At 43.3% G+C, this 23,681-nt stretch overlaps 1 protein-coding gene across 1 annotated transcript; it reads left to right on the top strand.

Moving 5' to 3' along the window:
• The first annotated feature begins 962 nt into the window (after positions 1-962).
• On the top strand, positions 963-23,168 carry lmtk2 (lemur tyrosine kinase 2). Its single transcript, XM_068718977.1, has 14 exons — positions 963-1,468; positions 7,021-7,154; positions 7,366-7,519; positions 7,690-7,766; positions 7,942-8,060; positions 8,643-8,730; positions 12,282-12,412; positions 14,396-14,480; positions 15,873-15,994; positions 16,482-16,631; positions 16,750-19,816; positions 19,910-20,042; positions 20,135-20,386; positions 21,088-23,168. Exons 1-14 carry the CDS (start codon positions 1,366-1,368, stop codon positions 21,114-21,116), a joined length of 4,644 nt encoding a protein of 1,547 aa, XP_068575078.1. The 5' UTR covers positions 963-1,365; the 3' UTR covers positions 21,117-23,168.
• The last annotated feature ends 513 nt before the right edge of the window (positions 23,169-23,681 follow it).

Genomic DNA, 23,681 nt, shown 5'->3' with positions numbered 1-23,681 from the left:
ACTACAACTAATGCTTGTACTATTGTTTATATTAATATTAATAAGGAATAATAATAAACAATTCAGAAGCAGGTTTGCTCAGGAAAGGCAAAATATTTCATGAGATGAATGTAATAATTATCAATCAGTTATGTGAATTTAATTTTAGTATTAAATATTTATGGTAATTTAAAAAAATGTAATAAAGACACTGTGTAAACAGATGAACATGGCGCTGTCATATTGTAGGTATTGTCTATAAATAACAAAGGGGAAATATTTGGGTTTGTCTTGTTAACAAACATGTAGAGTATTACAATAATTTAATTTGGTGATATATTCTTCATTAAGGTTTTATCACACCTCATAAATGAATCAGTTATCATGTGTTATGGCTTGATAGTAATTAAAGCATTATGTCAGGAAAAAAAATATATATAGAGGAATGTTCTTTAACTGGGATAAGTTGACTTTTCAAGAGCATCGTTCCTGTATTTGTAGCTATTGAAACCAAAATAGTTTAATTTTCTTTTTTTGCTTTGAGTATTTCATAATGTTTCTATGCCCAACAACATTCATACAACAACACAAGAAAGAAAATGAAAATGAGAATGAAAAAAAAAAGAAAAAAATCCTCAAGAAATAGTTCATGGTGCTTAAACCAGCATACCTGCAGCAGACAGATTACCCTGACCACCTATTACATGCTTTATGGTTGGCCATAAATCTAAAAATAAACATATATTGTAGACAAGTCATTTTTCCAAATCATTATTGCGTGCCTCACATGGTTGGCAAGTGACAGGGTGTATAAAGCTCTCTTCAGCTTTGATACACTGGATTTACATGCCTGATAATAAAGCTCGAAGCTGATTGGCTCCGTGTGTTTAACCCGAAGGTATTCTTCGCTGGGATTGGCTTGATTGCTTGTCAATTATTTGAGGTTTTTACGCCTCATTTCGTGATGTGACGTCGTACAGGAACATGGCGATTTGGAGGGTAGCTGCTTCATGATAGTCAGGGCTATCGGTTAATTTGCTTTAGCTATGTTCTTTTAAATAACATTAGGGTACAAACATCAAATATGATACGTCGTGAAAGTTGATGGCTCATTTTGTCTCTATGGACAACGGAACACGTCATGTCGTAGCGGTGTTTGCTGTCGTCAGCTGAAACTGTAAGCGTTGACATGCTAGCTGAGGCTAGTTAGCTGGTCTAACAGTAAGTAGCTAACGTCAAACAGACAGGAAATATGCTCGTTTATGTAGCCTACACTGACGTTAAACTGGCTATCAATGATTAATAACGGTTTAGCATCAAAACAGACATTTATTGTTTAGGACGACGGTTCCGATTAGCTAACATTTAGTTAGCTAAGCTAGGAGGATGAGGAGCCGCTATGGATGTGTTGTGTTGCTGGCCGGTGGGATCCTCCTCTCGGTGTGTTGGCTGTCTGAAGGTGCCCCTCTTCAATACCCTCACACATCAGGTGAGACAGCTGACTGTAAGCTGATACAGAGCTAAGCGATTGTTTGTTCACTCACTACAACTCCTGTCTATCTAGCTGCTGAGCTAGCAAGTGTTTCTGTTGAGTTGTGGCTGCTAATCAGCAGCTAAAAGCTAACAACACAACAGTTTGGCTTCATTTCCTGTTAACCACTGGAAACCGTTTCATTGTACGTATACCTGGACTAACTACTAATGTTTATTTGATAACACAGCTAGCAGGATGGCAATTCCTTCTGTCTACATGGACTGGTGTATATTTTAATAATGCTTATAATGTTAAGTAACAGTATGTCATCGTCACGACGCTGCTAACTGGTAATCACAAACAACACACTCAAAACACTTTACAACCAGAACTCAGAAAATATCTAACCTCGTCTAGTTTATTTCTGATTGATATTTAACTCAAATGTGTCTGAGTTAATATAGTACAGCCTATTGTAACTGCTGGTTCAGACGTGTTAATCTGTCAGTGAGGGTTGGTCCAGTCATTGACATTTGAACCAAGTTTATGAGACAATAGACTGAATGTTGGCCTACCAGCATGGACACACTGTTTCCTCATCACAGGATGTGTCACGGGTGTGATCACTTTATTATTTTTGGATAAATCAAAGTGTATTCATGGAAGAAAAAAGGTTTGCCATCGTTTAATATGCCAGTGTGATTAAAAAAAAAACATGTCATATGTTGATTCAGAGACCAGCAGGAAATTGAATCTAGGAAGCAATTCAATCTGTTTTATTGGTGGTTTTGTAATTGATAGTTGACCAACAAAAAACTAATTCATGACAATTTTGATTTATAAGCAAACATTTGGTTACAGCTTATCAGATATTAGTATTGATTTGGTTCCCACATTTTAAATGTGATGCTTTTAAACATATTGTCATGGTTTTCCTGACAAAATTAGGAATTTTTCATTCACCAAGAAATTGTACAGTAATTCAAGTAGATGAATCAAACCACAAAAATGATCACTTGTTGCAACCTTATGTTGCGGATGCTGGTTTCAGCGTTTCACTCTTTTTGCAGCTTTTCAAAGCATGATGCTCAGTCGGTCAACGCGCTTCCTCGTGAGAAATAGCTAGATGCAGACGCCAATATGCTGTGGTCAGGTTTTTGTAATGTGTAACCATAACACATTCCAGTCTTATCAGCTCCAGTCAATGATTAGCAACAGCATTGTTTGCCAATTATGCTACAGCTTACAGGAAAGGTTATTTTGCAATTACATGCGCATGCTTTTTATGCTTTTATTACAACCTGTTCTTTGCCCCACTTCCTCCATCTTTATTTTCCAGTGTGTCCTCATGTGATGCGGTTATACCTGATTGTTAAACATTTAGATTTAGATAATGGATTGTGGGTGAGATCCCACTTATAAAAACAATAAGTGAGTCACTTGCAAAGCCGGTCTTCAAGTGGCGTGTGCTGTGTTTACACACACCAAACATAAGTGAAGGTAGAGAGTTAAGCTTTAACAGAAGTGTCAATGTTTCAACTGTAGTAACAGCCGTGTGATGGAGGCCTGTCCGGTCTGTTAGTCAAGGTGAACGCTTTGGCCGTAACCTTCCATTACATCAGTGATGCAGTGATAACCACCTCTTCTGTAGGGGATGCTGCTTCTACACACTGTGGACCAGCCTATGAAGGGATGTTTTTTATGGTTTTAACAGTGGAAATATTACTAATTTATAACTGAAAATGACAGAACACAAGCTTATCCGATATGGATTCCTACGACGGCCAGCCACAAGTGCATTTGATTGATGAGGCGTAGTGCTTCTTATCATAGCAGCCAGACAATTCCTAGTGGAAGCCAAACATGCCATCCCTCATCCTGTACATAAACTGAAAGTTCAGACATCCACTTGTGCACACTGGTGGGTGAAATTTGCAAAGAAAAATGGGTCAGCTCCTCCTTTTTGCGTGAATGTCTCCTGAAATATGCAGTGGAACCGAAATGAGACCTGGCAGCTCCCTGCCGTATTGGTCCCAAAAAAACCAGTTGAGTCATTTGGTGGGGCCTGCCAAGTCATAATATGAACCCATGACTCAGATAAAGCCTAACCGAGGAGAACTGATCCCATGTAGCGCTGCCGTGACCCGGCTACTGTGTTTTTCTTTTTTCTCTCTCTCTTGACTGCTGCTGCAGCCTCTCTGGGTGTCGTGCACCGCCTGGAACCCCGCTGCTCGGCTGGAACAGACGGGCTTGTTTGTATCGAAAAAAAAAAAGCTGCCTGCAATTCTAGCCAATATTTTTCTCCAGGATTGTTGTGAAGTTAAGCTTTATTTTAAGCCAATTGGAATTCTCTCCGAACGATTGCTTCCTGCCAGGGACTGATGCTCGCGTTGTTTGCTATGGTTGTAGATGGAGGTAGTGTTTTGTGAATATGGATTTAAACAGGGCTGTACTTTTTTCTGTTCATCATTAGCTCTCTCTTGGACTCATGATGTTGGAAAATCTCGCCAGTCTAGAATTATGAAATATGCATTTCACTAAAGGATGGACTTATGTCAAAATCAGACTACATGGTATCAATTTAATAATAGCTTGATCTGATCGATGTGTAGTTTTGGAAAATATCTTACATTTTTGGAAGGAAAAGTCTTCTTTTCAATCCATCTTCTTCATGGCATAGTGGAAGACCCCAGTCAGGTTTCCCTCTCTGTTGCGTGACATGGCAACAGTACAGTCATGCATGCATGCAGTAGATATCGCTTCATGTTAGAAATGTTTATGTAGGCTTGATGTAGAGTATGTGTGGCTCTGTAACTCACCAGTTCAACTAACAGCTGCCCGAAATAGAGATTAAGAAGGGAAAGCCAGACCAGTGGTGTGTCTGGGAGACCGTAATGTCTTTGGCCTTTGTTCACCTATTATTATTATTATTATTATTATTATTATTATTATTATTATTCGGACATTGTTTCTTCTTATTGTTCCCCTGCATGTATTTGCCTCTTCTTGTGTTGTTGTATGTGTCGTTTGTTGTAAAATGTTGTGCCGTCTGTGGTTTGGATTGATGCACGTTCAGCAGATTTTGGTGGTTTTGGGCAGCGTCAGCTAGCAGTTCTCCACCTGTGCCTTCCTCTTACAATTGTAGCTCAGAGGGATTTAGTACAACCGTCAGCAGCCCATATACGACTTAACAAGACCCACCCTCCTCATGTCGAAGATAAATTACAAGATGGGGAACACTTTCATTTAACAGTTTGTAAGTACACATCTCCATTTAGAGCAACGCCTGTGTCCTGATGACGGACCCATTTCATCTTTCATTCCTCTTCTCATCAATATTTCAACGCAGACACTGTTTCTCTATCTTCAGCATAGAGGAGGGATTTGTGGATGTGATCCTGAGGAAGCATCCATTATTTAGAAATGGGTAAAATATCAGCGTTTCATGCATTTCAACATTTTACAGTTGGCATCACAGGATATCTGCCTTTTACGTTTCCTAAAGGCCAGGTGACAACGTGATGTCTTTGACCCAGCGTGATCTAGATCTGTAATGTTGTGATCCTGTTTTGATCATAAAGAGACCAGGTTGAGCAATCTTTTCTATTTTTGTCGGTGATAGTCTGGTAGACATGAAATGAATCTCAATCATGACACGTTGGATCGTATCTAATGCTCCTCAGGGAGATGAAGGGATTGCTGCTCATCTCGTCTGTTCAGACGTGAGATCACTGCTCTGTTGTTAGACTCGGCCTCTACAAGTTCTTACCGCTATTTCATTTCAACAAAATTATTTATTTATGAGCGGGGGACAAGGCTGCCAGATTAATTAATTTGATTCTGCCTGAGACCTTTGGCACTGAGGCTGGGCTTTGGCTAACGTTACCACTCTGTCACCTTTTTAACAACGGCATGGTCAATGTTTTAGGCCATGTCTATGTGGATAAATCTAAAAGCATAAAGTAAAGACAACATGCATCCACATTTTTTTTTTTGGAGATCCCAGTGTCTCTGCTCGCTTCCTATTTACGAGGTTTCAATAAAGGAGAACATGCCGTTCAGATGTTCTCGTTTACGTTCAGTCGGATTTCTGTTTCTTATGAAATCTGCTTTGATTTCTCAAAAAGGTAGCTTGAGATAACAATAATTCATGTGCTGCTGCACCAAGAGCATTGATCAGTTCACAAGTTGATGCTTGTGAAAACAACTCCTCTATGAACCTAAATATAAATACAGATTAGTGATGACACATTCACCGTGGGATAAGCTATTCAAAGAGATTTGGGGACGTCAGAAAATCAGATTTCCTTTAACGTTCCAGGACCGGACCATCATTTGGAGAAGATTTGCATGCATCATCTACACTATAATGTACGGATATTTCAGATTGATCCCCATCTGGAGAAGCACAGTTTATATATTTTGGGGGGGGAAAAAAAGCAGTTTATTGTCGACACATTGGCCAGAATCTGGTTTCTCATTAGCTCAGTCATACTCCAGGTCTGCTGTTTCTCTCCTTCATGCGCCGATGTAAAACCAACTAGAAGCAGGTTTGTAGTAGGAACCTGTAGTTCAGCAGAAGGAGACTCGGTAGGTGTTGATTCTCCCTCTAGCAGACAGGATGTACCTGACGAGCTACAACCAGTGGGAGACAGAATAAACACAGGAGGAGGAGTGGGGACACAAAATCTCACTCATCTTTCAGCACACACACACACACACACACACACACACACACACACACACACACACACACACACACACACACACACGTAAGCATCCAGTGGGAGGGATTGACTTGAACGTCTTCTGACAGACCAAAGTGACTCAAATGAGCAGTGACATTTGGACACGAGAAGACAAGGTGGGACATCATCAAAATTTGGTATAAATGAGTTTTCGCTGTCTACTTGAGCCCACTATTATGTCCTGTTAACGGCACATTGTCTATGTTAATTACAAGAACAGGTCACAGCGGTTCGAATACATTTGGCCTTTTAATAGTTGTTGTGTTTTTGCGTGTGAAGCAGAGCAAAGATGTCGGTTTGCACTAAATTGGAAAGCCTCTGTGTGAACGTTGGTCAGCATCGGTGTAGTGTGAGAGCAGCAGCTGAGCAGCGCAGTGGGGGGGGGTTGTCAGGGCTGACAACTGACCTGACTGCTGGGCCAGCAGCATCTCTGCCGGTGCAGACTTAACACTCGCTGTCACCACTGCTGCACCATCAGCTGCTCATCAGCCAGTGGAAACACCCCCACAACTGTCTCTCCGGGTGGCTGATGAGGGGCGGAGGTTGCGTGGGTCTGGCCTGAAGAGTCACAATTGTCACGTCATGTTTGTGCAGAGATTGTACACCTTTAAATTATTTTTTTTTTACTGTTTTGACACTTTTAGACACTCGTAATTGATTGTTTGTCTCGCGCAGTGTTGAACTGCAGTGGAGTAGATTGTGAAAGGGAGCGATACGCTCTAGAAGTTTTATTTTCTTCTTCATTAATGAATGAAGCGCAGCTGTGAATGTGAATAATTCAGCATCGTTTCTGCCTTTTTTTTTTTTTCATGATTTCAGGTGGAAGCTCGGGGGCCACGCTGCCCGTCTCTCTCTCCCTGTCCCTGGTGGTATCGCTGACGGCTCTTCTGGCCTTGGTGGTGTTGCTGGTGAACTGTGTGACCTGCTGCAAGGAACGGGAGATCAACTTCAAGGTGAGAGTCCTGGCGGGCAGGTAGTCAGACGGACACAGCTCCACCTGCTCCCCACGCGGGCCACACCTAATGAATACAGGGAGCGGGGGGGGGGGGGGGGTCGATCGCGATGGACAGTGTCTGTGAATTTAGGCTCTGTTGTGAAATACATGCCCTGCAGTTCTGTGTTGTGTTGTTTTTCATCCACTCTTGATTGTTGTTGTTGTTGTAGGAGTTTGAGGACCACTTTGACGATGAGATTGACTTCACTCCCCCGGCAGAGGACACACCTTCTATGCAGTCCCCCGCCGAGGTGTACACCCTCGCCGTGTCCCCCGTGGCCCTGCCCGGACCCCCGCACCTCCAGCCTCCTGTCCGTATCACAGGTTCGGACACATGCAGACACATTTCTAATTATTTTAACGGTTTTTTTAACAGCTACGTTTTTTTAAATCGCCCAAATTAAGAACAACAAATGTAACTTTTCCAAAACTCCAGATGAAACTTGTTAATTAGTTTAGTCTTAATTAACATTGTTTCCTGGTTGTTTTCACAGAGGGGTCCACAGGCTTCCAGGTAGCGCGTCACAGTCTCAGTTATATCCAAGAGATTGGCAACGGCTGGTTTGGCCAGGTGAGACTGGTTTCGTTAATGTACAAGTTTAACACAGTCCCAAACGATTAAAAAATAAATAACAACTGAAAATGTGGAATACTCATTCTTCTCCCATCTTTCCAATCTGTTGCCTTTTTAAACAGTTCTTTCTGCAGCGGTTTATTATATCTAAAGTATCGTCATGTACTAACAGGTCCTTCTAAGTGAAATCTACACTGATCCAGGAGGAGCCAGGGTGGTGGTGAAGGAGTTAAAAGCTAGTGCAGGTGCTAAGGAGCAGAATGACTTCCTGCAGCAGGGAGATCCCTACAGGTAAACAGTTGTTTTAACTCAAGGCTATTATTGTTTTCAGATGTTTTTTATTAGGTGATCTAGAATCAATATATTTAACATGTGTAGGGCTGCAACAAATGGATATTTTCATCGTCTTAATTCATAGAAAGATTGTTTTCTTAATTAATCAAGAAGTTGTTTCGTCTATAAAATGTCAGAAAATTGTGAAAAATGTCAATTGGTGTTTCTCAAAGCCCAAGATGACGTCCTCAAATGTCCTGCTCAAACATATTCACTTTTCTGTCGTAGAGGAGTAAAACAAATCTGAAAATATTCACATTTAGGAAACTGCAATCAGAACTTCTTTTTTCTTAAAAACAGATTAATCAATCATCAAAATAATTGGTGATTAATTTAATAGTTTCTAACTTCAATTACATTTTAGAACAGTGTGTGGAAGGACATGCATACAGTACATGTGGACAAAAACATCCATATGACGCATTGTATCAGACCTAATCTCTCCAGTATTACAGATGTTATATTAAGGTATTATTTCAAAGCTTATTGCAGTCCTGATCAGCATCAGTATCTACAGGCTTTGTGTTATTTTGTCTACAGAGTGCTGCAGCACCCAAACATCCTCCAATGCCTGGGACAGTGTGTTGAGGCCATTCCCTTCCTACTTGTCTTTGAGTACTGTGAAATGGTGAGTGACCACATGCTCGTCTAAATGTTATTCAAAAAGCACAAAATACACCATCAACGCCCTTTTTTTAATATGCAAAATGTATAACTGATTGTGTATGACTCAACTCCTAATATATTCATGGGAATGACATAAATCTTTATTTTTTATTTTACTTTTCCCCCATTTAACATGCAATGTTTGTGTACTAGTGTCAAGGAATTAAGAGATTCACTGCTTGCTAAATTTAGAAGGCTTCATTAATTGACATATTTGAAGAACTATCTCATGTTAAGCTCACACATTCATAGGGCAGGGCCCCTTTTTTAAAAATACTGTCCAGCTAGAACGTATCGCTGAGCGATACTGTGTAGCCCCTCTGTTCATCTTAACATGTTGAAGTAACTCGGACGCCATCATGGCCGCTCATTTATCTTTCTCTCTCTACCTATTGTGAGCCTGACTGCTGGGAACACCCTCCTCCTCCTCCTCCTCCTCCTCCTCCTCCTCCTCCTCCTCCTCCTCCTCCTCCTTCCAAGCTGCATAACTAGTCTAAGCCTGGGACTTCTCACATTCCCACCTCACCCAGTAAAGCGCCGGGCTCCATTTACGCTCCTCCGGTGTCGCCTCCACCAGTTGCTGTGTTTGTACATTTTCATGGGTCGCGTTTTTGGAGACTGGTTGAGTTCGGTCCAAAGTAAACAAATGCAAGAAGCCAAAAAAAGTCACCTAAAAATATACACCGCAGTGGTGTCCGTTTGATTTATTAACAGGACAAACCTTAACGATGGGAAGTACAGTAGCTTTTTGCACCAGAGAAATATTAGAATATTAGAGACGCCTTAAACTGTGACGTAGCCCAATCCATCAAAGTGCAGCCTCGAAACATACCTTAGAAGGGAGTCAACATTCATTCCACTTAAATAGTCCCTGCATGTCACTTCTAGTCTGTCATAATTGCTACTGGTTGACTGATTGTAAGGTGTGTGTGTGTGTGTGTGTGTGTGTGTGTGTGTGTGTGTGTGTGTGTGTGTGTGTGTGTGTGTGTGTGTGTGTGTGTGTGTGTGTGTGTGTGTGTGTGTGTGTGTGTGTGTGTGTGTGCGCATGTGCGTCATCTGTATTCATCCAGATCGGTAGTAAGGGTTAGGGCATTAATGCAGCAGAATAGAGTTGCAACTAGTAATTGTTTTCCTTATTCTTTAAAGTGACAGTCACATTTTATTTGCTCGAAGGAAGAAAGGAAATGCACTGCTGCTGTTTAGGTGACACAAATGCCCCCCCCCCCCCCCCCACCTCGCCTTCCCATAAATCCAACCTGATATTGTGTCCAGCGTGCTCCAGTTTGTCTCGCCAGGCGTTGCATAACTTTGTTGGAGTATTGTCCGGCTGCCCAGGCCTGGCCGGTGTCCCGGCATTGTGGTCTCTCCCAGCCAGCTCTAGTAACGTTTGTGACGGGAGATGAAAATGACATTATCAACAGGTGTGTGCAAGTCATTCGGGAAGATTTTGCCTGAAGACCGGGTCCTGTTTGTTGAAGGTGATAATGTGTGAGGGGAGCACAACTGAGTGATGTCTGTACTCGTTATCCCCGGCTGGATTAAGAGTTTTTAGGACTTCATCCAAGTGGGCTTGTGTCTGGCACAATACGCGATTCCTTTCTTTCAATATAAACAGTTCATGTTCCGTGTGCACTACCTGCATGTAACATTTAACTCCATGTAGAAACATAGAGTTGAAACAGCTCTTATGTTGAATTTACCACCCCGGGGCCACGTCAATCATCCCCTATGTCGAAACGTGAAATGTGACACTGCAGCTGTGCAGTTGGTGAGATGAATCCCCAAAAAGCCAACATACTGTGACTTTCCCTCTTGACGGCCTGACTCAAAGCATTTTACACATCAAAATACATCAAGCAACTGGTGGGGGGGGGCACAGACTGTCACATACCGTAGAGTGAGTGATGGCCTCTAATGCACGGATCTCCTCATCAGGCAGACCCGTCTCTGGTTCAGGGTCTTGGACATGAGCCAGCTGACTCCTGGCTTTCCAAAGCTGTTGATCTCCTCCATTTATTCCGGTTGTTAAAGCAACAATCCTTCCAATGTTATGGATGTGCTCTTTATCTTACTACTGTCATGGCATTTATTAAGTTGTACATTACTGACTACGGGCGTATTGAGTGTTATATGCTGTTGTTTTTCTTTTTTTTTTTTTTTTTTTTTCTTTTTACATAACTCGATCATGTGATTGCTGAGCCCGACACGAATCTGTTCACTTGGAACTTAGTACGTTCTTGTTTATTCCCGGGTCAGACTCAAGGCCTAATTGTTTTGGCCTTTCACAGTAAACGTTGTTTCATTAACGGCCTGAAACCCAGACCTGATCACCTGCTGAGCAGCCGTCACAAATACAGAGGGTATCACTTACCATACATTGGATTTAGCTCTTCTGTGAAGACTGCTTCTCAGAGCTGTGTGTGTGTATATATATATACACGTGTGTGTGTGTGTGTGTGTGTGTGTATGTATGTGTGTGTATATATACGTGTGTGTGTGTGTGTGTGTGTGTGTACGCAGGGGTAAATGTGGTCGAAGCAAACCATGCCGCTTACGTAAGACGACTCATCTATCTTAAGCTGCTTGTAGTGAGATAGCTCAGGGAAAACACTCCAACACAAACCTGCACGCTCGGTAACTGCATGTGCTTTTTTTTTTTTTTTTTCAACCAACGCGCCCCACGTATTCTGTGAATCCGGTGTGTACAGTGTGTTCTCAGTAGCTGGTTCTTCAGAGGAGCTCTGTTCTGCTGGATAATCGGGAGTCTCCTTCGCTGCAGCTCTGCGGTGAACATGATCCCAAAAGCCCGCGTAACTGAGACGACCCTTTGCTTTCACATTTAGGAAGTCGGAGTTAAATATACTGTTCTCTAAAACATCCACTATCTCAAGTGGTAGCAAAGTGTATTCAGTCTGATCTTTGTCTTTCGTTTGCCTACATCATAGTAGAGTACAATATACGTACTGTAGTTTCTCAACCCTCACATCAAACCGAGGGGAACTCCTGGTTCCTGATCCCCTTTATTATCTCCTCACAGCACTATGATCAGTCACACCTGTGTGTGTGTGTGTGTGTGTGTGTGTGTGTGTGTGTGTGTGTGTGTGTGTGTGTGTGTGATGTGGCGTAGTCGATCATCATGTCCCGCTTTTCTCTCGGGACAACCTCGTTGTTTGCTCTCCTCCGACACCCAAAGGGACACAAGCACCGTTTATTTCACCGACCCGAGCTGAACTCTTTTTATTTATAAATCTCTGTGACCCCAGTATAGAGGTCCATTAAACGGCGTTACCCTTATTTGGTCCTCTCCCACATCCGCAGTGAGAAGTGCTGAGGAGACAGAAACTGGAGAGTCTACTGCCCCCGTGTGGCCGCCTCTGAGCAATGCATTTAACGAACACCTGCTTGTCCAATTCCTCCTGTTGCTATAATACAAATGAGATGTTTATGTTAGATTTTGGTAAGCTAATACAGCTGTGTGTGTGTGTGTGTGTGTGTGTGTGTTTGTGTTTGCAGGGGGATTTGCGGGGCTACCTGTCTCAGCAGGACTGGATGTTCAGAAATGCTGAGTTGCTGCAGCTGCAGAGGATGGCCTGTGAGATCGCCGCTGGTGTCACTCACCTTCACAAACACAACTTCCTGCACAGGTAGCACTTCTACCAGCTCACAGGTTTAACACTTACTAAGCTGACCACTGTGTTTTTTTGTTTGTCTGTCAATGAATGCGGCTGCTAGTATTACCTACCTAGTGTTTTGTGCTTTTCTGCCATAGTTCAGTTTATTAGAGCAGTAGTTATCTTAATTTCATAGGTATTACTTAATGTGGACGTAGTTCTCTTTACGCTCTTACTTGTATGTATTTTTAATAAGAAAGCATACGTGATAATGTTTAATATTTTCTGATCTTTGTCTTTATCATTTGGACTGCTCTTGTTTAGTGAGATATAATCTGTCATTTAGCTTTATTAGTATTTAGATTTGTGCAAATCATCAACACTAATACACTATTAACGTATAGGAACGTAACTATGAGTGACTGAATGTCACGAGACACAAACCTCATCAAATAAGATGAAGACGTTGGTCAACTGTTAGTTCTTCTTAAGTGCTTACTGTCCAACCAGTGTCAGGAGTACCAGTGTTCTCCAAAAAAGGTGTGTACAGCAGAGAGGCTGCATTTCATTTTCATTTTTACCCCTCAGCGAGCGCTGGCTGTCTGGCTGCTCGTAGCCAGCCGGGCACAGGGGGGTGTCCGTGTGGCTCGGGGTTACATACGACGCTCAGCTCATCAGCTCTATTTTGTATGCTCAGAATAAGCCCGGAGGGTTCCAATAACACAGCTCCCATGCATTGCCGCAGTGTCAGCTGTCCGCTGCCAGAGGGATATGATGATTCTGCTCTTTGCATGTAAAAGGATAGCCTCATATTGGGCGTTGTGTTTTAATCCTTGTTACAACTCATAGGGGAGTTCTACAAGCCCCCCAGTCCCCCCCCCCCCCCCCCCCCCCCCATGTGGACAAATTTAATTTGCAATCGTCAAAATATTTCTGTGGCACTTTAGTTTAGTTACACAAGATACAAAATTTAAAAAATAAAAGGTTACACTAGCTGAATTATTAGTGCAGCCGCATGCTGGCAGAACTGAGTGAGAGGTGGTGATATTGATGGTGCAGCTCCACAGACACAAACCCGTCAGTGCTGTGTGGGCCGATATCCAGAGCTGAAACCTCTGAACATGAAAACATCGGTTTTCTTTTAAGGCTTGGTTTAGTAATTGCTCAACACATATCTTCAGCACAAGTACTGCCAATGTTTGCTTTTCTTTTTCAAACCGCGTATCGGCCTTGTAGGGCTAAGAAGTTGGACCCATTTCCTTACTGTATGTCGGGGGCCCAAGCCAACAACAGAGGGCCGGAGAGTTTAAAATAAATCTCTATTTATCTTACAGAGGTTTCAGTTGGTCTGACAGTCGCTGGGACACACACACACACACACACACACACACACACACACACACACACACACACACACACACACACACACACACACACACACACACACACACAAACGCACACGCAAGAACACTGGCGTCAGCAGTGTTTGTCGTGAAGCGAGTCAAAGGGACTTGGAACTTGTGCACAGGGAATGCCGGCGGGGCTGAAGGGGAAACCAAAGCCTGCCTCTGAAAGTGCAAATGAACTGCCGTATATCTGCTTAATGTGCAGAGAGAGAGAGAGAGCGAGAGACCCAGACGCTCTGTACGCCCTCTCCTGGCAGCTTCACAAAACGTTCCTGTGTTTCCCTCTAGAAACTGTATCTTGCTGCTGTATGCACGAGTCAGGAATAGCCCCTGTATGAGCCTTGTTGCAAGGTGAAGAGCAGAGGCAATGACAGGAGAAGAATTTCATATCCAGTAGGTGCCAAAGTCTCTCGTGATCCTTGCCAGACTCATTTGCCCTGATTCTTGTGAGGTAATCTTAGCCTTTTAAGGATAAGAGGAGACGGTGGGTTCCTTGTTGATGCGATCGATTTTGCATTCTTTTCACACTGCTGCCCGGTGAATGTTTTTGTGATTGTGGATTTGTGTAACTATGTAATCCATCCCTGTGTTGTTCTCTCTGCTCTCACAGTGATTTGGCGCTGAGGAACTGCTACCTGACGGGAGATCTGACAGTCAAAGTGGGAGACTATGGAATTGGACCCTACAGATACAAAGTAAGCAAAAAAAACCCCTCAATTCCAGGTGTTATAAAGAGAACAGCAGGGGCTGGTTACACAAGATGCTTTACATTAGACCAGTCATAGTTTTACTCCTAAATAGACGTGATCCAATAGGGTTGGGCGATTGTCTATTTTCATATCGTCCAATGGTGGTTACTCAAGATCTTCGGCAGGCAGGGGGCGGGAGTAGTAGGTAATCTAACCTTTAAAACTGGTAGAAAGCTTACTGTGTTTGTTTTTCTTTTGTGGTCAAACATTCAGAAGTAGCTCCTCAAAAACTGATTTTAGACCCATTTGCACACATTGCAGGCTTCATAAATACTCTGACACATGGAGAAGAATGATCCAAATACCAAATGTAAACTTCCGTTAGGTCTCTTTGCTTGTAGCAGATCAACACAGCCCTCAATGCCTCGTGCCAAGCAGCAGCAGCAGCAGCCCCCCGATGATATACAGTAGAAGCAGCCTGACTGCATCTTGATTCCCACCATCTGGAGTGTTTGTGTACTTAGAGAGAAACTCACACTGGCTTACATGGATGTGTAAGGGAGACTGGGTATCCATGATGGATCAACAGTTTGTTTTACCTTATTTATCATCTTCTTTTTCCTGATGGGTGAATTGTGAGACCACTTATCAATCCCCTTTTAATAAAAGTGGTCCAATACACATAAGAGTCCAGTTAATTGGAATGTCTCTACACTTGGATGAAATTTGATCTTAAAAAGTTAGCATAGCTGCTGCTGTAATAGCCGTTTTCATCAGAAAATGTGGCCGGCTAAATGTCCTTAAATTCTTCCACAAGGCACATGTTAATGAGAGTTTAGTAGTTTGAAGCCGTGTTTTTTGCCCCCAAAAAAGCCGTAATTTACCAAAATCAACAACATAGTTCTTCTTACAATGGAATACAAACTTCTCCACTTTGTGCAGCTGATGAACATAGTTGCGTATGTTTATTTGTTGTGCAGCCAGCTTCAGATGACCTCACAGAAAATAAATCTTATTTTCTTTTATTGCAGGCTGTGCAGGTGTTTGCCTTTTGATCAGTGGCATGTTTCACTGAAGATTTAAGGTTGTCTCGTCTTGTAACTGGACACGCCGTTATGTCCCAAGGCATTTCTGTCTGCTGCATTCCTTAAATACTGCTGATCCGTCAGTTTGGCTGTCTGAATTTAATACTTGAAGATAAGGTCACCCTGCGAGGCTATTTCTGTAAAGAAAGAAGAGAGGCAGAGGGAGAGCGAATAAACAGTCAAATGGCTCCTGTTGCAGACTGCTATTTAATGAGCTTTAGTGTTTGCACAATTATTTACAGTGTAATCTAGATTGTTCCACTTTGTAAATATCGTGTGTGACTGATTAGATTTTTTTACTATGTTACTATAGGAGGATTACGTCATCACAGAGGATGATGTGTTCGCACCGCTTCGCTGGTTGGCTCCTGAGCTGGTGGGCGAGCGCCATGGAGGTGTTATTACTATGGAGCAGACCAAGCCCAGCAATGTGTGGTAGGCACCAAACTGCAGCTCTTCACTAACACTAGAGGACTTTTTTTTTTCTTATAACTCAGAAGTATACATGACATTTAGTATATTTGGAATAAGGCATTAAACTGCTCTGCTGTACACCTCTGGCTGATTGCTGTGAAAGACGAGCCCTTCCTGCAAATACAAGGGCTTGTAACAACCAAACAATCTGGATCATTTCCAGAAGAGGGGGAGAAGACACTGACACGACACCGACTAAGCATCTCTCCACACAAAATGTTTACCAAGTCGCCTTTAATTAAATTTGTCTCTTACTATCATAGCTGCTAATCAGTCATTTGATTTATTTGTATTTAAAGTGCAGTGCTGTGAGTTAGGGTGATAACAGCTCACCTCATGAAGTTTTGTGGTTTTGAGGTTCAGGTCTTTTGCTGAATTCGAAGTGCACAAGATAACTTTTGTCCTGCAGTAAGTTCCAACAGTCATTTTGTCCTCAATTGTCCCGTAGGGCCTTGGGAGTCACATTGTGGGAGCTCTTTGAGAACGCTGCTCAGCCGTACCCACATCTGTCTGACCGGGAGGTTCTCACTCATGTGATCAAGGATCAACAAGTCAAACTCTTTAAGCCACAGCTGGATCTCCCTTATTCCGACAGATGGTGAGTTTATTGGCACAAATTACATACAAATATATAGTGACCGTGGTTTATTTAAAGCAGGATTCAAAGTTATTTGGCCATTTAAAATGTATCTTGTCTGATCTCCTTGTTACTGCAGGCATGAGGTCCTGCAGTTCTGCTGGCTGTCTCCAGACAAGCGGGCCACAGCAGAGGAAGTCCACCGTTTGCTCATCTACCTGCGCATGCAAGGCCAGAAGGACATAGAAGAAGACTTTGAGCAACGCTGGGACGCTCTCAAGCCGAACCCTTCCGCACGGCAGACCACTGTCAGCCACTCGTCTTACCCAATCTTGGAACAGTTCGCCGATGATGCCCTGCGGCAAGAGATCGACGAAGTTCTTACGGTCACCGAAACGAGCAAAGGTCTCAGCTTTGAGTACGTTTGGGAGGCTGCCAAGCACGACCACTATGATGGCAACCATGGGCGTTCGGGCATGGACACAACATTGAACTATCACAGCATGTTCTTTCCTGTTTCCAGTGAAGACATCCAGGCCCATTTCCCTGATCCTGTTGCCAGAGCAGCGGGCACAAAAAGTGGTCACACTCCTTCAGGAATTCCTGGAGTTGTACCAGTGTTTGATGCACAAAAGCCGTCTAATGGGAATGAATACTTCATACAACTAGAAGAACAAGGGGAGAGCACTGTTGGGGAAGATGGGAATAGAGGGCAAGACATGGACTTCAGTTCTGGCCGGCAAGACTTTGTTGTTCTCCAAGATGTCCGTCTGGATGAGTCTAGTACCGATGCTGATTTTTTCCACCAAAGTATTGACTCCAAGGATTCCTATTTACCAGACAGCCATGTCTGGTCATCTCTTGAAAATGACAGTCCGTACCACACCAACATTTTCACTGACGGGGGGTCCAAGCAAGAGGACTCTCCTTCCTGGAGACGGAGTTTTATGGAGCTTCCAGAGCGCAACGGGAACCCTTTCCTTGAAGGTGCACCTTCAGCCGTCCAGGAGGTGGATATAGATACAAGCAATGGGGGTTCTTTTTTAGGGGATTGTTCAGAGGCCCCTCACCTGGTGGATTCTGTGGAAGCGGAGGGGGAGAACACAGATGAGAAGAGGCTTCTGAACGCTGACAAACTAGCCGACAACTTTATGTTTCTCAAAGATCACAGCCTGATGAAAGACGGACAAAGTTTCTCAAGTCCACAGGAGAATTTTCTTCTCCCCGGTCGAGCCCACGAACCAGAGGAACGCTTCAAAATGAGTTCTTGGGACAACATGGAGAATTTAGGCAGCTTAATCTCAGCGGACAATTATTTAAAACCTGCAGCAAGTAGCACATCCTCGAGACAGGAACTTTTAGACTCTCCGAGTTACAGCTTGGGGGAGTTATGTCCGTCTCTGATAGAACATAAAACACTGGTGCCTTTCATTACAGTGGTCACAGAAGACAACACAAGCAACCAGCTGCCAGCTAGAAATAGTTCTTCCACAGAAGACCTCGGTCTGCTGCAATCCTCTCACAGAGGCGCAGACTCTGGTTTTGATTCTACCTCAGAGAGGTTTGAGGTCATCATCAGTCAAACTGATGGCCACACCCCTGCAATCTCTGAAAGTGCCACTACAGACTCATTGTGCACAGATGCCAAAATTCCCAGCCTTGAAGAAGACCTTGGAACCTCAAAGAATAATGTTCAGCCCATAGGAAGTACAATGCCTGAAAACCTGCAAGTCCAAGCATTGTCCTCGGACAACGGACACAGCGAAGACCTCACAAGTAACGATCTGTTGAGTGAGCTAATCGAGGATGCAGATACAGAACTAGAAACCACTCTATCTGACCACGAAGAGTCCTTTATGGACTCTGATGGGCGCCCTATCGTCAGATCTTCTCTGTTGGTCTCCGGGCCGTCTTTGGACCAGATCAGCCAGGACAGTTTACTGGAAGACAGCATGTCCACCACTCTACCAACTATAGACAATTCAGCCGAGACACCGGACTCTTTAGACTCTCTTGACATCCACAGGCTAGGTGAACAAGGAGACGAGCTGAATGCTCAAATAGCCCAACACAAACTCCAGCCTCCGTACAAAATATCCGACAGCGGGTACGAGACGGAGAACCTGGAGTCTCCCGAGTGGAACTCTCAGCCGAATGTTAAAGACCAGTCCCCTGTCAAAAACGGCTTGAGTGTTGCCAAAGAAGAAGAAGAAGAAGAAGAAGAAGAGACGGAGGAGCTCACAGCTGCCACAAATCTGGTTCCACCAGAAATCATCATCTCTGAAGTAGAGGGTGTGCTGGATACTCACAATGAGGATCCCGGTGAGGACCAGCAACCAGATCAGGTAGCTCCCGCTGAGGAGCCGTTCATGGGCAGTAACTACAGAGACTCCGCCTATTTCTCAGACAACGAATCTGAACCCGAGAAGAAGTCTGAAGAAACGGTTGCTGCAGGTTCTGGTGAAGTCACGTGGCTGAGAAACTCTGCCGAGGAGATCAGCGCGGCTGCTGGAGGTCCAGCACTGGAGGTCAACGTGGAGAGGGATGTCCATTCTTTATTTTCTCAGCAAGAACCTTCTGTTGCCGCAGAGGCACAGACCGACGAGGAAGCGCCTCATGTTGGGGGAATATTACCGGAGGCAGATTCGGATATTGCCGTGAAATGCGAGACGGAGGCGGCAGAGTCTCCCAACAGTGAAGATGTGAACAAACCAGAGTTTCACAACGATGTCACATCTCCTGATCAATCAGAAGATCTAGAAACCTCAACTCTTCCACAACTTCCTTTGGTTGCCCCTTCAAAGCCAGCGCCGGAGAGCTCCGGTCACGCTAAGCTAACCAGGACCTACGCGACTGACATAAAAATAAAAGAGCCGGACATGGAGGGGCGTTTCCTGGGGAGGCGGGACGGACAGGAGGACGGCGTGGATGCGGACGAGGAGGACGAGAACAGCGACGACTCGGACGACGACGTCCGTGGGTACCAGCTGCACAGCTCCAGCTCAGAGAGCGAGGATGACACGGTGCATCCGGTGCCACTTATTGTCTCGGACGACAGTCGCGCGAAGAACCTGAAGAGCTTGTTGAAGCCCACCACGCTCAGCGTCCAGGCCTCGTCGTCCCCGTTTCCTGTGAGGTGCGATGCAGATAACTCCAGAAGAGCCGTGTCGTTCTTCGACGATGTCACCGTCTACCTGTTTGACCAGGTACTGTATTGTCTGTTGTTGTTCGTTGCCCAGAGTTGTTATAGGTGTAACAAATGAGACATTCTAATTAACATCCAACTCATTCTGATGTAGGAGACCCCCACCAAGGAACTGGGTGACCACTCCTCAGGCTCACGCAATCAGGCTCCAGAGTTCAGCAGCCCGGTGTCCAATGCCAGCTACCTGAACCGCTTCACCAACTCCGAAAGCTCCACTGATGAAGAAGGTAATGACAAAAAAAAATTCACTAAATGTGTGCAGTGCTTGCAAATTGTCTTTGCCATTACATGCCCTGACTCGTCCATGAAATCCCTGCAGGTGGTGGGTTTGAGTGGGATGATGATTTCTCGCCCGCCCCCGCCTTCCTGCCCAAGACGGACAAAGACGGCGTGTCAAAGACTATGTCCTCATCGGCAGCGTCTCGCTTTTCCTCTTCGCCGCCTGCAGCAGGGCGCGTGCTGGAGCCCAGCTGGACCGGCTCCTCAAACTACTCCCGTTTCTCCATCTCCCCGGCCAGCATCGCTAGCTTTTCCCTGACGCATCTCACCGACTCCGACATCGAACAAGGAGGCAAGTTAAGCATGCAGACACGCCAAACCTGTGTGGGTCTTTACACGGGCTGAAAGGAATAGTTCCACATTTTGAGCTCATTCACTTTCAGGAGTTAGATAAGAAGATCGACACCACTCTCATCTCTGTACATTACATATAAAGCTATGACTAGCAGAAGGTTAGCTTAGCATAAGCTGAAAGTCTCCCAACAAGGCACTGGGATATTACTGCTCCATAACAAACAAATATTCTGTCCCATCACTCACTATAAATCTACAACATGTTATTTTTACTCTTCTTTTTCACAAATGTAATTAACGTGATATAAGGTGTTAATTAGTTAACTGGTAGCCGTGCTGGTTGTGGATTTATTTGACCTTTTGGACAAAGACAGCTAGCTTCTTCCCGTCTCAATGCTAAGCTAAAATGCAAATAAGTGTGTTTCCCAAAACGTCAAACTATTCCTTTTAAAAATAGTTGATTAATCTCATCATGTTCTTGGTGCAAATGTTTTAAGATAGTATTTAATTTACTATTTATATAAATATATTAGACATTTTCACTATTCTAGCTCTCTTCTCTTACTACTGTGAGCAGAGTTGTTCATGTACCGAGCTCATTGGGCTTTACAATTATATGAAATAGTCATGTTTGAGTAATATTTATGAATCGGTGAAACTTGTGTTTAAACTCTCTTCATCCTCTTTTGTTCACCCCAGGAAGCAGTGAAGATGGAGAAAAGGACTAGTGTGCTACATTATCATCACACTACATTGAAAGTTGAAGCTAAACTCGCACTTTTTAAGAAATGGAGGAGATCTGAACAAGGACAAATGACGCGGTTTGTGGGGCAAACCGTGGACGCTTCTCTCAGGCAGAACTGCTCTTTTTCCTACTCAGACGCCCACGAGAACCACGACTTTCAGCAGATAAGACGGCCCGTCTGAGCCTCATCACCTCTCCAGCTACATCGACGTGTGATTTAAATTCAGTGCAATTCCACTTGAGGGAGAAAAAAAAGAGTTTCTAAATGTTTGCTTTAAAGACTTATCATGCGCATTCCAGGTGTTTGGCTGCTTCTTTTCGTTGTGTGTCCAAGTGCACTCATTTCCCAGGACTTTCACCAAAAAAAAAAGGAAAAAAAAAAAGAGACTTTTTATGCTCTGAATTCAACACACTGGGCTGGCAAAACTCGTCACTACAGCCAAATATGAACAAGCTCTTTGATTTCAGCAGACCTAAAACTGAAGATCCAAGCTTTTTTCTCTAACTTTGTTCATTTTGCTCCTTCATGTCGTGCGATTATTTCAGTGGTTGCCTCTTTTTGGAAGAATTTGTTTTTTCGTAACCTCTCGTCGGGTGTTTTTATGTCACAATCTCCGAATTGGAGAGAAGCTGTGTGTGTGGTATCCATCTGTACAGCATTTGAATAAGAAGGGTTTAAATTTACCTGAACTAAAAAAAACAAAACACTGAGTGTTCCTTTATTTATGTTTGAAAGGAACATTTTCAGTAAGTAGTTTCATATTCTTGAGACACCCCAGTGAGAATGTTTGGAGGTATTAGACGAGGATCGACATATTAGTCCTTACAGAGAAGTGAAAAACTAAAGACAAGTTATTCATTTTGTAAAGCTTCTTGTTATGCTCTGAAGTTGCTGGGATGGATTTTGACTACTAGTCACTGGGTCTCTATCACAGTGCCTGTGATGCTGTAAAAGACAGCTTCCTGTCACTACAACGTTTAAAAAAAAAAAAAAAAAAATAAAAATCACACGTTTAGTGAGATTGTGTAAAAAGTGGGAGATTTTTATTTTTAAATGTCAAGAATGAAGAAATGTTGATGAGCTGTTTTGTAAACAAATGTGCAATGAATTTCGTTAATCAGTTGAAATTTGAGTTCTGGCAGCATTTCTTCAGTCAAGTGCAGGGACTTCACAAAAACACTACTAGAACAAAACACACGGCTGCTTTCATCAGTGTCATGAACAGAGTCGTCTGCCTTTTTTCTTTTTCCTCCTTTGTGTCAAACTTAATTAACCTGTTCACATGTCACTTCCCTCGTCCAGTTGCATTGTTTTGAGCATTTCATCATGTATCTCATCATTTGCAGGCCATACGTCCTCTCTCTCTCTCTCTGTGTGTGTGTGTGTGTGTGTGTGTGTGTGTGTGTGTGTGTGTGTGTGTGTGTGTGTGTGTGTGTGTGTGTGTGTGTGTGTGTGTGTGCGTGTGCGTGTGCGTGTGCGCGTGTGCGTGTGCGCGTGTGCGCGTGTGTGCGCGCGCACCATGATCGGCTTCTGTAAAGAAGCATAATGCAAACGGTTATGGATCAAGATATGCTTTCTCTCCAGGGTGTTTTCATGTACAGCTATAAAAACTGTTCTTTGAAACTGTAGGTTCTACAGTTGCTGTCGGGTTCTTCAAACACCTTCAACATTTAGTCACAGACGACCCGCTGAACAGCTGCACTTCACCCGTTAGATGATGTCCATCTCCCCATGCAGAAGGTATTAGATGATGTTAACCTCTGTCAAAACCAGCAGCCTGTGCTTCAGTTAAACTTGAACATTTATTTAAGGAAATCTTGTTTTTATTTGACTACAGTATACATTTGCTTAATCTTGCACATTTGAGAAATGTAACTTAATGTTGGACTGTACTGATGATGTATGTAAATGTAATTTTTTTTTTTTTGTCTGTAAATGGGAAATTATGTAACAAGTTATAGGTATGAGGTTTCATTTTGTAACTTAAAGCGGAAGAGTTGATCAGAGGAGCATATCACACGTCATCGGCTAAAAGCAGTTAAATTAAGACACGGAAGCAGATGTGAATTCATTCTGTCCTTTAAACTTGTAGATTTAAAAAAAAAATATTTTTACTTCATATTTATCATGCTTAGTGTAATTGAATGAAATGTTTATAATTACATTGTTTATTATGAAAATAAATGCAAATGAACTTCTAATTTGTGCTGGTTTTTTTATGTTTGTGTGTGTAGTTGCTGCACATGGTAAGTTTATGTTGTGTGTCTGGTGTCCTGACAGGAAAAGGAACGACTCCTGGCTACAAAAACTGTCTGGTTGGATGTGGAAGGTAGAGAAGCCAGAGCTAGTGTTGGAGGTAGGTAGGCTCCAGGTAGGCTCCAGCTCCCACAGACAGGATAACAGCAGCAAAAAATCTTGTTTCATGCACAAACGGTGCCAGAAGCGAGGTGATTAAGACCCAAACAATAGAACTCCTACGTCCCTGGATGAATTCTGGATGGCGTCCTTTCAGCCTTCAGCCAAGTCAGGTGACTTACTGTCGTCAAC

Source organism: Cebidichthys violaceus, unplaced genomic scaffold (genome assembly GCF_023349555.1).
Source record: "Cebidichthys violaceus isolate CVI_PGR_0920_01 unplaced genomic scaffold, fCebVio1.0.p SCAF_23, whole genome shotgun sequence".
In the NCBI taxonomy this organism is placed as follows: domain Eukaryota; kingdom Metazoa; phylum Chordata; class Actinopteri; order Perciformes; family Stichaeidae; genus Cebidichthys; species Cebidichthys violaceus.
This window is presented reverse-complemented; position numbering and strand designations above follow the sequence as displayed.

Bases quoted from the DNA above. Each gene is read 5' to 3' on its own strand.
- lmtk2 (XM_068718977.1), top strand. From the start codon at position 1,366: ATGAGGAGCCGCTATGGATGTGTTGTGTTGCTGGCCGGTGGGATCCTC. The intron at 7,155-7,365 runs GTGAGAGTCCTG...TTGTTGTTGTAG, and splicing joins AACGGGAGATCAACTTCAAG to GAGTTTGAGGACCACTTTGA. The intron at 8,061-8,642 runs GTAAACAGTTGT...TTTTGTCTACAG, and splicing joins CAGCAGGGAGATCCCTACAG to AGTGCTGCAGCACCCAAACA.